Genomic DNA, 14,849 nt, shown 5'->3' on the forward strand with positions numbered 1-14,849 from the left:
TAAGGGCTTTTGAACAGATGTTAAATGATTGTCAAATGAGGCTGTGGAAAATCCTGGGAACTATAGCAACCTGCTGGTGGTATATTTTTTATAAGAAGAAAATGGACTTTAGCATTTACACCAGATACCTACTACAAGTTTCAGATATAATTAATTGCAGTGGTCTTAGCTGAGGTGATGATCACGGAGAAAAAATAACGCCAGCATTTTCTTGTGATAAAGAATAACAATTTTTGCCTAGCATGCTAGATGTGAAGAAAGCATCACTCAGACTTCATACTAACTCAGCTCTGCTAGATACGCTGTTGGTAATCAAAAGCAGATACCTTTGAAGAAAGTCAATATTGTGATAAATCCTCACTGCATTTCATTTATGAATAACCTCACTTCCAAATTAATTTGCATTATTTCTTCCTTCTCTGTTTCCAAACTGTTCTGGTATACACTGAGGAATCTTGGAGGAAGAACCATTTTCAAAAGAGACTTGACATTTTTTTCTGATTCACATTTCAATGTTAAGCTTTTCATGAATGTAAAGTTACAAAATATGATCACAGAATAAACAAATCAAAAGACAATATAACAGAAGTTTGTATTTAGGAAGGCTGAACTACCTTGAGATGTTCTGGGATACTGCTCAATTAGAGTTTAGCTTGCAGGGATACAGTATATTATATCAAGAGGCTGCATCCAGCTAAGCTGGGCACAAATGTTGTCTTTACGGGGTCTTCAAGAATGTCCTACATAGGAATTAAGTTGCTGCCTTGTGACAGACACAGGAGAAAAGGAATAGAGGACACATATGAAAGGGAGTGTGGCAGAAGACACAGCTAGAGATCGCAGCACTTTCTCCCATAACACATTCAAAAATATAAGAGTTTGAGGAGGAGAATTATTTATTCTGCACAGTGTACAGAATGGAATATTCTCATAACTCAAGCGTGCCAAGTCTTTACACCTGCTTCTACTTATAGAAAATTTTTTCACTATTTATCTACCTAAGTTACACCTACCACTTACATGTGCATAGGATTATGTAAATACAAGGTTACATAATTTTCCGCGCTTGCACGGGTATCTTTTATGATTTTTGCTGGCTGTTTGGGGAGATACCCCAGTCCTTGCTTTATCCACGCTTGGGCATAAGGACACTTAGTCTATTCTGATTGGTCACTGCTTTGGACTTGGGCCCTCATTTCAAGGCTGTCCTTGGCAGTCTTAGATCTTTGAAAAGAAACATACCGTTCTGGGAAGGTTGTTTATCCTAGATCAGCAGAACACCTGGAACTTGAAGCTGAGCTTCAACCCTGAGTAAGTACTTCAGCCAGACATGTCTCAGTCTCTGCCCTAGTATTTTAGTAATTGTTTTCTCTGTAGCTCTAAAAGACAACCAACACTGAAAGACTATTAACTTATATAGAATATATGCTGAATAGTTTACTCTTTTTAAGGCAGCACATAGCTGCCAAATAGCACCTTCAAGGTAAATAGCAGGTATTAGTACCAGTGACTCTATAGCTAGTGTTCATACCCTCGTATTTGTATTACAGTGTGCCAGACAGCACAGTGTCCGAGTGAGCTGAACTGCAGGCAGAACAATCTTTAGTATGTGGCATGAACCTTGTATCTGAAGTATTTGCAGACCTCAGGGCCTCCATTACAGTGTCAACAGGGTTGTCTATGAGCTTTCAACTGAACTACATTTTTGTATTTGCATTCTATCCAGAATTTCACTGCATTTTTGTTTAAGTACTATGCATTCCTTTCCTCTTGTTTAGAGTTGTCATGTATTATTTGTGCACACTGTAAGAAGCCCACAGGCTGATGAGTATTTGGAGTATAAATTGTAAGGTCATGCAATATCTTAAAAATGAAAGCTGCTTTTGAGCCTTTTATTTCATTTCAGAGTGGAAAAAAACAGTTAGAAAAACCACATTCCCCCATTCAAGTCCTTGGTTAATCCAAAGGGAGGCATGACAAGCATTGCAGCATTTGCAGAAATCACAAGGAAGAGGTGACCAGCAGTAACTTCAATACTGGCAGCTCCAAATAAAGATAGCTCTTGAACAACATTCTTTTCAAGAGTAGCATATCTGGGATTCTTTTTAAGCTGAACTTGAATTTGTAGGAACCTGGATTTAATTTTCAAGCTTTCCTTCATAAAGAAAAAAAGCTAATAACTTTCTAGTAAAAGCTTAGGACTTAAAGCTGATACTTGTCACCCATTATATGGTACTTGCCCATTCTCTTCATCTTTCAGAAGCATCTCAGTGCAATTTTAGCATAAGCAATGAAAATCATAGAATTTCTCAGGTTGGAAAAGACATTAAAGAGTACAATCTCAACCATTCTACCCTAACTCTAACAACACACCACTAAATCATGTCCCTGAGCACCACATCCAGATGATTTTTAAACACATTCAGGGATGCTGACTCAACCACCTCCCTGGGGAGCCTATTCCAGTACTCAACTACCCTTTCTATGAAGAACTTTTTCCTGATATCCAACTCAGCTGCAGCTCGAGGCCATTTCCCCTTATTCTGTCGCCTGTAACCAGTGAGAAGAGACTAGTCATGCTCCCACTGCAATCACCTTTCAGGTATTTGAAAAGAGCAATAAGGTCTTCCCTCATCCTCTTCTTCCCTAGACTAAACAGCCCCAGCTCCTTTAAGTCACTCCTCAAAGGGCATATTCTCCAAGCCCTTCACCAGCCTTGTCACCTTGTTTGGACCTGCTCCAGCATCTCAATGTCCTTTCTACATGGTGGTGCCCAAAACTGAGCACAGTACTTGAGGTGAGGTCTCACCAGTGCCAGCTACAGGGCAGGATGACTTCCCTAGTCCTGCTCACCACACCATACAAGCCAGGATGCCATTGGCCTTTTTGGCTACCTGGGCACACTGCTGGCTCGTATTCTGTCAACTGTCCATCGGTATACTGTCGTCCCTTTCTGTCAGGCAGCTTTTCACTCACTTCTTCCCAAGCCTGTAGGGTTGCCTGGGCTTGTTATGACCAAAATACAAAACTGGACACTTAGCCCTATTGAAACTCACACAGTTTGCCTCAACCGATCCATCCAGTCTATCCAGGTAGACTGTAGTGCATTTCTACCCTCCCACAGAATAATACTCCCTCCCAACTTGGTGTCTGCAAACATACTGAGGGTGCAAGAGTAAATTTTTTGGCACAACAATCCAACTGCTGACATTTTCTTTTTCATGGTGCTTTTCATGCCATTTCTTTCTATAACTGGACAGTAAATAACTTACTCCAGAAAATTACCATCAACGTTATTCAAATTAAGTAGTACATTTAGCTCAATTATAAACTTAAAAATATTAATAAATATTTTGTTTAATGACATCAGAGAACAGTGAAAATATTTTTTTTATTGTATGAAATTCCTGTATTAAGACAAACTAGCACAACACCAGAACCCCCACAGCTTGTCCTACAACACCAAGTGTAAATATTCAGAACAATTTCACATTTTACACACCTTTTACTCGGCTATTATCCCTTATTCTGATTTAGCCTCACAATTTGGAAGTTATTTCAGATAAGAAGAATTCAAATAAGCAAATCTGTAAGTGGAGTTACTTGACAATACCCACAGAAATAGAACTTATGTCTACTTCAATCAAAACTAACATTCAAGTGTGAATAATCCCATCTGGTCTGTTAACCAGATTTCATCTCTGATCTGGATACTGGCAGGAAATGACTATTGTTTTTTTAAAGAATTTTCCTGTATAAAGTTAGGAGTAACAACATAAAAATAATTAAGTTTTACTGACTGATTGTTATGATCCCCAGCTAATTTATCTGTATGATCAAAACGAAGTCATTAGAGCTATGTGTCAGAACCTATTAGACCATGGCACAGCCACATCGTGGATGTCTGAGTACCTAATGAGACTTTTTAAAGCAATGACTGTTGATCACCCTTTCCTGTACCAAGTAAGCAAGTCATTTCAATCTGAGAAATTCATCTGATATGAGAATAATGCACTGCCACACAGAAAGGGCAAAAGCTGCTTTTTACAAATTGATGATGCATTATAAACTAAGTGCAGATTGTTTTAGATATTTTATAGAAGAACAATACAGAAATAGGAAAAAAGTTAATTGGGTATTAAGGGCAAGAACTAATGGAAAATATAATGTAATCAGTCACTTTTCAGTATTTTACCATTCTCTTTTCTCTTTTTTAATTATTCATGTTGGTATTTTATTCTTCAACTCTTCTATGGGAAATCTTTGGTTGCAGACAGAAGGGTGTTACACAATAGTACATCAATTTAACTGACCTCTCAGCAATTTGCAAAATAAAAAAAAAAAAAAAAGGAAAAAGAAAAGAGCAGTATATCACTTGCAACTTGCAGACATTTTCGTTAGAGCTAATATCTTGTGTTTTTATTCATGGTTCTCCATAACTAAAGCAAATTGAACATACTTGCATTCCTTCCTTTCATTCTGTTCTTCATTTCTACTTCTGTGCTATTTTGTACTTTTTTGTGCATACACAAACAACAATAGAAATGCAAATATAGAGAGAAGAGAATCACAAATGCAAATGAAAAATAAAGAAATAGACAGCCTTATGAAGAAGTAAAAATATTCTCAAGCAAATTAAGCAGATACTTTGTTGAAGCAAGTAATTATGACACAAACAGCAGAAGAAAAACATTTTCTTGTTTAAACACAGTCCCACACAAGAGGGACCAGATTTCTCAACCAAGAATCAGTCCCTGGGGCACCCGGCACAGGGTTCTCACTGACACCAGCTTAAAAGCCTGGCCCTGGAGGCTCAGGGCTGGACCTCAGTCCCAGCTTCAGCATGCATTGTCCTGCCTATGGTGGGAGCTTCGCCAAACAAAAGATTTCTATTAGAGACATTTTTAAAGGCCCTTTGAAGAGATCCAGCTGAAAAGCTGTGATTTTTAGAATTCTTTACAGAGGATGCACGTGATGACCATTCAACAGTTTATCCTGAACTGCTTTCCCTTGTTTAAATCATTTCTTTAGGAAGGCCTTTCTAAACAAAACTTCCTTACTTTCTCCAGGTCTGGTAGGTGAATCATCCCAGTCAGGCACATGATAACCAGAGACAAGCAACAAGTTTTAGTCATTTTGAAAGGAAGGAGGGTAAGCGTAGGCCATGGAAATCCTGTAGCCTGCAGGACACAGGCAGTCAATCAAGCTCAAATGTTAGCAAAATAAAAATAAGTGGCTAAAAACCAGGTGCTATAGGAGAATAGACTGAGTTCTTAAGTAATCCCTGAAACAGAGAAGAGATATCAGAAGTTGTTACTCATGATGATGTACCAAAAAATGAATGAGATCTGTTCAAGTCTGCTAAAATTAGACTAAGGTATTAGCCTTCAACAAATACTTAATACTAGTCAGTTTCCTAATAACAGAATTCCTCACTGTAGCTAAATATCAAAGATATCATATGTAACAGTCAGGTGAACTGAATATAGTGCTCAAGTGGACTCCCAGCTCTCCCTCCACGAACACAGAAAACAAAAATAGGACATGAGAAATATAGTCTTCTTGTGGTACAATTACTTTACATAATCAAAAAGAGCAGAAGACTGCAGCCGAAAAAGGGAAGGGAGAGGAGGAGAGGCAAGGGTAAAAATAATAATAATAAAAATTAGATTTCTCTGCTGAATTCAAATATGTTTTGGATTTAAAAACAAACAAACCCCTATATAGGAAAGTTATTGTTCACCTTTCAAGACAAGTGTAGGTCTCAAATAACAAAGGTTAATCTGGTGTGAATACCCCATGTGATCCACTTTTCATTCTTTGCCCCACAATCCTCTGATCTAATTTAGACTACAATTTTCTAAGAAACTTTTTGTCTAACAAGATATAAGGCAAGCTTATTTGGCTAGCTTTGATTGTAGCATATCTTTTACTTGTTTTTTTTGCCTGTGATTAACCTATGTAATGAGTTCTTCAGGTGAGACACTTGCTTCCTCTCAGTACTTTAAAGAAAAATATAAACTCGTGGCACTGAGCCATAAAACAGCTTTTCTGTAATATAATTTACACTCTTGACATGCAGCTGGTCATCTCTGGTTTTCATCTACAACACACAAAGTAGATAGATGCAAAACAGGAAAAGATCAAATATGAAAAGCACTGAATAAATGGATCAAAGGCTTTTTATGCCTTGAAGCTGTATTAACCAAAGTATCATGCATTTCACTTAAAATTGTTATACTTCATTTTGTAGTAAGGTTACCTGTTGCCGTGCTCCCTGTAGGGTTAGTGCTGCCAAACTAAATCTACCCAGTTTAACAGAAGAAAGTTTTTCTCTCCATAGGTACACATTATCGCTAAGCTACTACAGTAGATTTTTAAGAGTGTTTAAATTATTTTTTGTATGAGGCAGCAGCTAATCAGTATGCAATACACACTGACACTTAAAGCATACTTAAGAAATGCTTAGTCTTGTAAATATTTCTGAACAACTTCAAAATGGAGTGAAAAATCAAAGTGCAAAACTTTGGCAAGTTCTGAAACTGTAATATGACCTCCCATAGTGTGCGAAAAAAGACCAAAAAAAAAGTAGTATGAATAATAAACAATAAGGGGGAGGGGTGGGGAGGAGGGAAATGAGGGGAAGAAAAAAAGAGAAATGACAGGATAAGATACTGAATACACTAATACTCTCCAGGTAGGAAAAAAAAAAAAAAAAAGATGAAGTTAATACTTGAAATGCAACTTCAAAACTGCAAATTATTTTCCTGACTGATTGAAATAAACAGTCCCACAACCCCATGACATGAAGTCTAGTATAACCTAGACTCATTACACTATCAAAACAGTGAAAAGCAGCCACAAGGGAAAATGCCTCTTATCTACAGGGCAATATACATTTTATTGCTTTTTAATTACAACAGTTTAAAAACAACTCATTCTTATTTAACACTTAACACTTTTACTCTAGAATTTTAAACATTCATTTATTTCAGCTGATAATTAATAACCACAGTACCTCTAGCTAAATGATACTTAGATAAACATAAACAAAAGAAATATTATAATACTAAAAAAATTGGTGCATTTTGCAAAAAATAGATAATATGGTGTTTTACAAGTACAGTCTACTTACTCTAAACATTGTGGCATACTACTTATATAAGACACATCACTGTTGGCAGGTATTTTATTTTGTTACTGTACGGTGACAATAATGAAAAGATGGTAGTAAATACCCAAAAGGTCATTTACAGGAAAAACTCACCCATATGGAAGCCTTCAGTCTGCTGGGAACTGCTGAGGCAATCTCCACTGAGGAGCAGTCTCCAAGAGATGCTGTCTTAGTGGTGGTCAGCCCTTAAATGAGGTCTAGAGGAGGTGGAGACTAGCTCCACCCCTTCTGGGAGCACAGCTAAAGTACTCACACGCGTTCCCACAGCTGATTAATCAGAGGTTCAGGCTGTGATTACCCATTTCCCGTACAGTTATTCTAAATAAAAGGCTTCAGGTTGCATAGTTACAGCTGGCATTTTGTTTCATTAGCCTATACAGAGGAAATTATTTCCTATCTGTGAGTGTTTTCTTCCCCTTGAAATGGTAGGAATTCAAATTTCCTATACAACAAAAAATAAACCAGCTCTTAGTCTTTTAAATATTTGACTAAGTTTCTCTTTGCAACAGTAAATTGCACTGCTGTGAAGAAAGTAACCTGCATCCTGAATGCAACATCATGATTAATATGACAATATACTAATTAATTCTCCTTAAGCCAATAAAACAAAGATGATGCTCTGATGACTATGTTGTTTATGTTACGAGTATCTCTGTATTTAAGAAATGTAAAGAAACAAGCAGGAAAAAAAAAAAATTAAAAAAAGAGAGGTGGGATGGTCTCCCCAAACACAACTCATTTTCTTATATGAATGGACTTTACAATTTTGATACCGGTAGAAAGTTTGCATTACCTAGAATTTATGAAGTCAGCAGGTGTGGAGTTTTAATTTCCATCTACATATGTGGAATTTGTAAATTCATTCTGTTCAGTGTACCTAAATGAATGACTTTAAATTTCCACTTTCAAAAGTAACTACTAATTTTGAGTGCCTCCTATTTCAGGGAACACGGCAGTGCTCCATTCTAAGGAGCATTTTGTGCTACTTACAGTTCCACAGAACACTATCAAAAATGAGGACCACACTGTTTGAGGAGCTTCAGAGAACGTTTTGGAAGATACCCTTGGGAGCAAGATGCTACTTACCACAGCATACACTGTTGACACCAGCTGTTAGTGACATGCTTTCTCAGCTAAGGCATTCTAAACAGCATAAAAGAGGTAAGCGTGCAGGCAGACTTTTATACAGGAATGTGTAAAACAGCTCTAACAGATGCGGTGGGCTCCTCGGAAACTCCACTTCCAATCAGGAAAGAATGATTTCTCTGTAGTCTAGGCACAAGAGGATAGACTGAGCTGGGACAGTGACCTGCAAATTCATGACAACCCTCTGTCCAATACCTCATCAGCAGACCCAACCATACCTGCATCCTAACGAGCAGCTGGCTGCACACCCACTGCAGGAGCACCACAGCTCAGCTGTAGCTCTAATTTCCAGCTGCAAAGATAGCGGCCTTCTCCCAGCTCTGCTATGCCCTTGTGCCCTGCACTACCCAGAGGCTTTGCTGCAGCCATAGCATGGATAGGTTATGTGACCAGTATGCCCACTTCAGTGTCACAGAGAGCAAAGCATATCTACTACTTGTGGTAGTTAAGGGTAGGCAGGCCATTCTCTCTGTGTTGCAGAAACCAAATTTTGCTCCTGGGCTGCCAGTTGAAGGGACCCAGCTGACCATAGAAACTATATATAACTGTTACACATATAAAGAAGTCTGATAGTTGCAACAGGGAATTAATACTGCCCAAACTCTTATCTAACAGGAAGCAAGTCTCACAATTTTCAGAAATTCTTTATAAGTGTGAGGTCACTGTGGAGTCATACTGGACTACAAATTTAGCCTTTCAAGCAAACAGATATAAGCAAATCTAGAACTTCTTTACTAACATTTGAACACTGATTTACTCTCTCAGCAAAGCATTATGGTGATGACCACATTTAACCTGACAAAGCCACAAGACAGATTCATATAATGAAATAAACTTCTACTGCTGAAACAAGAGGGCTATACCAGTTTTACCCACAGGTATGTGCTGGAAATCTGATTCAAGATCAGCCAGGGATCACTTTCCATCAAGCTGCTGTTTACTGTGTAGAGCTGACTTGCCTTTATTGTTAACATGTCATACAGTACTTGGTGTGCCCTGAAATCTATTTAATAAATTTTAGGATATTAGTTAGGGAATATCCCAGCTGGGGATAAACCACGTTGAGGGTGGAAAGGAATGGTTTAAAAACAAACCAACAAAAAAATTGCTCTATTGATAAAACAATAGATTTGTATAGTCAAAAATCGAAGTACTGAGTGAGGGGATTAATCTGCATAGAAAATGCAGGCTCTCACAGTAGCATGAAACCGACAGGCTTAACCCAAATTTCAGAAAGAGTTTGCCAGGAGAGTCTCTAGAAGTAACTTCATTCCCAGCTGTATTCCTTCTGATACCTCTGTTTCACAAGCCCCCTATGAGAAGGAAGGTGCTGTCCTCGTAAACTGTCAGCTAACAGCAGACTAAAATTCTGCTCACGTCTGGTGCTCCTATTTTCAGGGGATCTACTGAGCTCTTCTATTGCTGTGTGCACACCCTACACTCACACACTTCTGCACTGCTTAGCATCCACTGCTTGTCACCTGCCCAAGTCCTGTGCAGCTATTTCACTCCTGAGAGGGAACAGGTTATTCTTTTTCTGGTGCAGCAGCTCAGCACTTCATAGAAAACGGCAGTTTCTGGCTCAATTGTGGCACTCTGAAAAGGCAGCCCTGACCAGGGCTGGGTGATGATACCGCTGCTTCTGCTCACACATCATGTCTGGGAGCTTCCGTTTGGCAAGGCGGCAAGTAACTGCATTCCAGCTGATAGGCAGCGCTTTTGGCAGAGCATCGACCTTCCTGCTCCTTCAGAGGTCGTCGCTGGCCTACAACCCCCCCCCGCAGGATACCGCAAGCCGCTACTAGCGGCGGACTCCAACAGCCGGGACAGGACGCAACCCTCCCAACCTCCCTCGGCGCCTCCTCGCAGCCTTCGCGCTTAATCGACCGGCTCCGCCTTTACCCTCCCTCGGAAAGGCCGGGTGGAACGCCGGAGCCGCGGCCATGTCTCGACCGCCCCTGTGCCCCGTCGTGCAGCAGGTCCGACCTGTGTCCGCTGCGCCGCGCTTGGAGCCCGTGGAGCTGCGGGAAGCCGCCCACTGCTTGGTGGTGGACGCGGATGGGAGGAGGATTCCCTTCGGGGCCTTGTACAGGCGGCAGAAGGCCGTCGTGGTGTTCGTGCGGGTGAGGAGGGCGGCAGCGGGCTGGACGGGCTGCCAGAGACTGAGCAGAGTCCCGCTTGTACTTGGGGAGTTCGAGCTGTAAAGGTGGGAGCGGGAGGTCTGTGGCTGGGTGAGCAGAGGCAAATACATAGCAGCTGCGTGTTTGGGGAATCAAGCATACTGCTGCCCCGTGTCCCAGCTGACTAGGCACCTCTGTAGATAGATGGCTAGCAAGGCCTCCAGCCCGGAGTCTGTGTTCAGGCTCAGGTTAATTAAACCGGGTTCCTAACCCAAATTTTGTGACTGCAGAGGACTTCAGTCTTTCTTATGCCCAGTTCCTGGTCACCTCCAAACTTGTTTGTCTGAAGTCAGAATCTGTTTCCTCACTGCTGTGCAATAATGTGTGTTTCTTACATGTCCGTCTGTCACAGAATTTCTTGTGTTACACCTGTAAGGAGTATGTAGAAGATCTGGCAAAAGTTCCTAGGAGTTATTTACAAGTAGGTGCCACGCCCCTGTATGTGCTTTACAGTCAGAGCTTCCAGGAATCAGAACAAAGTTAATGCTCGCTTGTTTGCTACAGTTGCCACAATGCATCTGTGAAGGAGACACATGGAGTTTTTGCCTGGTGTACTCTGTAGCAGCATGATTTCTTCTGGCACTATTAGCTTGATGGCATTTTTTCTACTGTATTCCAACTGTTAAGACAGCATTTGTCCGGAGTTTCTCTTGGTTTTAGTGATGCCCTGGGCAGCTGTCTGCTCAGACTACTACACTTCCACCATGCTGGTGCAGCTAGCTGCTGGGTGTGCATGGGACTAAATCAGAATAGTGCTCTGAATTAAAAATAGTCTCTGTTGACTGGGTTATTTTTTCTAAACTGCTCAAGTAATGTTACTCAGAATGATGTTTTCTTAATTTGGCTGCTTCATACATACAGAGAGTCAAATCCTTCCATGTTTTTTTTTAGTATGACTATTTTATTTTTAGGATGGCTTATTTTCCTAACAAGACAAATGATTCTGTTTGGGATAGGCAGATGTTATGCACTAATGTTAAAACAAAAACAAAACAAAAAAACTGAAAACAAACAAACAAAAAACAAAAACCCACACCCTGATAATTCATTAACTGTGTTACTTGCATCTAAACAAACAAGGTCTATGTTTTATATTCAGGCCTAATGGTGCAATTGCAAAAGACAGCACTACACACTGATTAAAGTTATATGTTCTAAGGGCCATCAGTATATGGAAATCACAGATAAACTTGTTTGTGTGCCAGTATTTGCATTCTGCATCCATACATGCAGGTGCAACTGCCGTGAATTTTTACATTTCCAAAACTATAAACAGGTTGCATTCAGTAGGAAAGATGATGCTACTGATGCTACAGAAAATGTATAGTTCACATACCTGTAACTTAAGTTACCTTTTAAAAGTAATTTATTGTGTCATAAATTAATGTAGCTACTAACTGTAGGTGACAGATAAAAGCATTTTTGCTCCAAGTATATCAGTGACATTAATTTTGAATAATTTTAATGCAGTACACCATTAGCATTATCTCAGAATGTCAGACTGCTTAATGTTTTGAAGCCATGCAGAAATGCAGTTTCTCTTTTTCAATTTCAGTACCTGTGATTTGTTCTAGGAAGCAAATGTGAGGCTTATAGTTATTGGACAGTCATCATATCATCACATCAAGGTAAATAAGGTAGTCATTAAATAAATTGTATGCTCTATAGTGTCTTAATGAGCTGCATTGAGAGATTTTCATCAGAGTGGAAAGACAGTCATTAACAGCCATAGAAAACCAGGCCAGTATTCTTTTTGATGAAGCACTTCTAATAGTAATGCTTGAATAAAGCAAAAAAACCTAAAGCTTACAGATTAAAATCCACTGAGACTTGTTAAGGGGAGATCTTGTGATTTCAGCAGAAGCTTTGTTTTAGTAAAAGCTGCAGGGCTAGAATTTTTGGCCTTCACTTTCATTTTGCACGACAAAGTCACAGGTTTTAAAATTGGGGTGCATTTCAGTATTTTTTTTTTCATTAACTAAATTTATTTCTTAACCTTAATAATATCCCTTTCTTTTATGTACATATTTTGCAGCCTTTTTGCAGTTTAACTGGATATACCCATGAAATGTATGTAGATCCACAAAGAGAAATTTATAAAATGCTTGGCATGAGAAGAGGTGAAGGTAATGACGTATCAGGTAAGAATGATTTTCTCATACTGATATGACTTACAGAACAAGAATGCTCAGAAAATAATGGCATGATCACAGTGGGAACAGGGAGCCTAACCATTAGACCATCTCTAGGTTGTACCTAGTCAAAGCACTGGTTTCTTCAATGATCACAGCAACCATTTGATTTTGTTATTCTTGTTATGCACTTCCGTATGTCTACATGACAACTTTTTTGCTGTTTTGTTTAGTGCAGAGCCCTCATGTAAAGTCAAGCATGCTCTTGGGCAGTATTAGAAGTATGTGGAGAGCAATGACTGGCCCAGCTTTTGACTTCCAAGGAGACCCTGCTCAACAGGGAGGAACTTTGATTTTAGGCCCAGGTGATCTCACTCTTTTTGTCTGAAAGTGACAGGCTACTCCTTATGTTGTTTGTTTTAGTGCTGCCATCTCTGCTGCTGTCTCTGTGGACTTGTAAGGAAAAGGACAGTCCTGTGCTGTTTCTGCAGTTCTGCTAGCAGAATGAACCCATGGAGTTGTCATTGTGCAGTCTTACCTCTGGCAGGGACAGCACAAAGCTGATCTCTGTTCTATAGAAATCAATAGTGCTGCTGATGGCTTGAAGTTTAGAAGGTATTTTTCAGTGGTATTAACTCATATTCTGCTTTCAATTTGATTTGAAGCACTTAATGTGTTTGTAATAGAGGAATAAAGCATTAAGGGGGACTACCATGTGACAAAGCCATCTCGTCATTAGGACTTGCTATTCTTCAGCAGATTTAATTCAGCTAGATGCTTTAATACCCCTTGTTTCTACAACTTAATTTTAAAAAATCCATGTCATAATTTAAAATAGGATTTACTGTGCAGTCTACAAAACACATAAGATCTTGTAGGAAGTCACAGTGCTCCTTTGCTTCACTTATACCTCTTAATAGGAATCGTATTTAACTAATTGCTTGTTTATTCTCATTCCCTTTCAGGTAATGAAGTTCATTTTTTGCATCATGATAGAAACAGAATGGATCATGTTCCCATTAATTCAGTTTTGCAGATGGCAGGAGTTAAAACAGTAAACTTCACAAACAAACCCCAGATTATTGACATATGACACTGAGACAATTTGTCTTTTTTTCTTTTTTTTTTTTTTTAATTCTCTACAAGAACAACACTCCAGTGAATTCCCAACAGCTTCAGTGCTCTTCATCTTTATAGGACATACGAAACCATGTCTGGAATACCAGAACACAGAATAAAGAACCGAATAAAGAACCTGGCACTGAAGATGGACACTAAAACGCTGTTTTCCATTGTGTATAAGATAATAAAAACTAAAATGCAACTAAGACCTACTGCAAAAATTTCTGTAACTTACTGCTTTCTCATATAATAATCTTGCTAACACATTTTAAGAATCTTTGTTCAGAATGCACTGAGCTAAAATGTTTTTGCTCAGGAAGAACTTGGGTTTCTTGCCTTTCAGTAAACCAAACTGCATTTAAATCCAAAACTTTTCAGTGGCTTTAAAACCTCCAGCATTGTATGGCAATCTTGTATAAAAAAATAAATTTCAAAAAATCACAGTTCTAAACAATGGAACCTAAGCTGTCATGCATCTGGCAAGAGCAGATGTTTATTTTCTATTTTTGAATAAAATATTTTAAAATTGTCAGCTGTTGTTTGAAATTATTTTGTGTCATACAAAAAGGTGGATCTATTAAAACAGGGAGGGGTTTTTCTGAAATGTATTTGCGATCGGGTAGTTGGTTTTGGAATAGACCACGGTTGGTTACTTGTTTTCCTATTAATTTTTGCAGAAAATACTGTGTGTGTCTCAAAAAACATCCTCAGTTGTTTCTGTCATAGACAGCTGAGGTGAGGACATTGCAGTTTGCGGTTCCATCTGACTTTGTAGTAACTTTTTCTATAAGAGTTTATATTCAGAATCTATTGCTTTCAATAAAGTAGAACTTGGCCTCATTTGAGGCGCGAGCACTTTCAAAATGAGATTTTCCAAGATTTATTGAGGGACATAGCCTCCACTACAATTGCTGTTCTTTGACCATTCCTGTAAGCTGCTGTTATTCATACACGACTCTTCTGCAGAATCTGACCAGTCTTTGGCCTGAGGAGTACCACAAGGATACTTTACCTGTGTCAAATTAAAAGGCTTGACCCTGTGTCCATTAGGGTCACTGGAATGCCCAGCATGTTGTATTAGGCGTGCACGAACAC

At 39.1% G+C, this 14,849-nt stretch overlaps 1 protein-coding gene and 1 long non-coding RNA gene across 35 annotated transcripts in view; one reads left to right on the plus strand and one right to left on the minus strand.

Moving 5' to 3' along the window:
- Positions 1-7,366, minus strand: part of LOC146753908 (uncharacterized) — a 128,097-nt gene extending 120,731 nt beyond the window's left edge. Inside the window, exon 1 of the long non-coding RNA XR_014939449.1 lies at positions 7,268-7,366. This is a non-coding gene — a long non-coding RNA (uncharacterized LOC146753908). The remainder of the gene's footprint in view (positions 1-7,267) is intronic.
- PRXL2C (peroxiredoxin like 2C) lies at positions 1,229-14,286 on the plus strand. Of its 34 annotated transcripts, XR_014939438.1 has the most exons (8): positions 1,229-1,311; positions 8,119-8,335; positions 9,086-10,443; positions 10,853-10,921; positions 12,075-12,128; positions 12,536-12,641; positions 13,056-13,247; positions 13,598-14,286. XR_014939438.1 is itself a non-coding variant. In XM_085529052.1 (7 exons), exons 2-7 carry the CDS (start codon positions 10,264-10,266, stop codon positions 13,723-13,725), a joined length of 669 nt encoding a protein of 222 aa, XP_085385178.1. In that variant the 5' UTR covers positions 1,229-1,311; positions 8,119-10,263; the 3' UTR covers positions 13,726-14,286. The 34 variants fall into 34 exon arrangements, 23 of the variants coding, with proteins under 23 accessions (XP_085385178.1, XP_015704807.1, XP_015704810.1 ...); XR_014939440.1 differs by lacking the exon at positions 13,056-13,247 and adding an exon at positions 12,871-12,997 and having other exon boundaries at positions 8,119-10,443; XR_014939441.1 differs by lacking the exon at positions 13,056-13,247 and adding an exon at positions 12,871-12,997 and having other exon boundaries at positions 8,119-10,443; positions 13,779-14,286.
- The last annotated feature ends 563 nt before the right edge of the window (positions 14,287-14,849 follow it).

This window comes from Coturnix japonica, chromosome Z, assembly GCF_054131305.1.
Source record: "Coturnix japonica strain WE chromosome Z, WE-NBRP24, whole genome shotgun sequence".
Taxonomy (NCBI): Eukaryota; Metazoa; Chordata; class Aves; order Galliformes; family Phasianidae; genus Coturnix; species Coturnix japonica.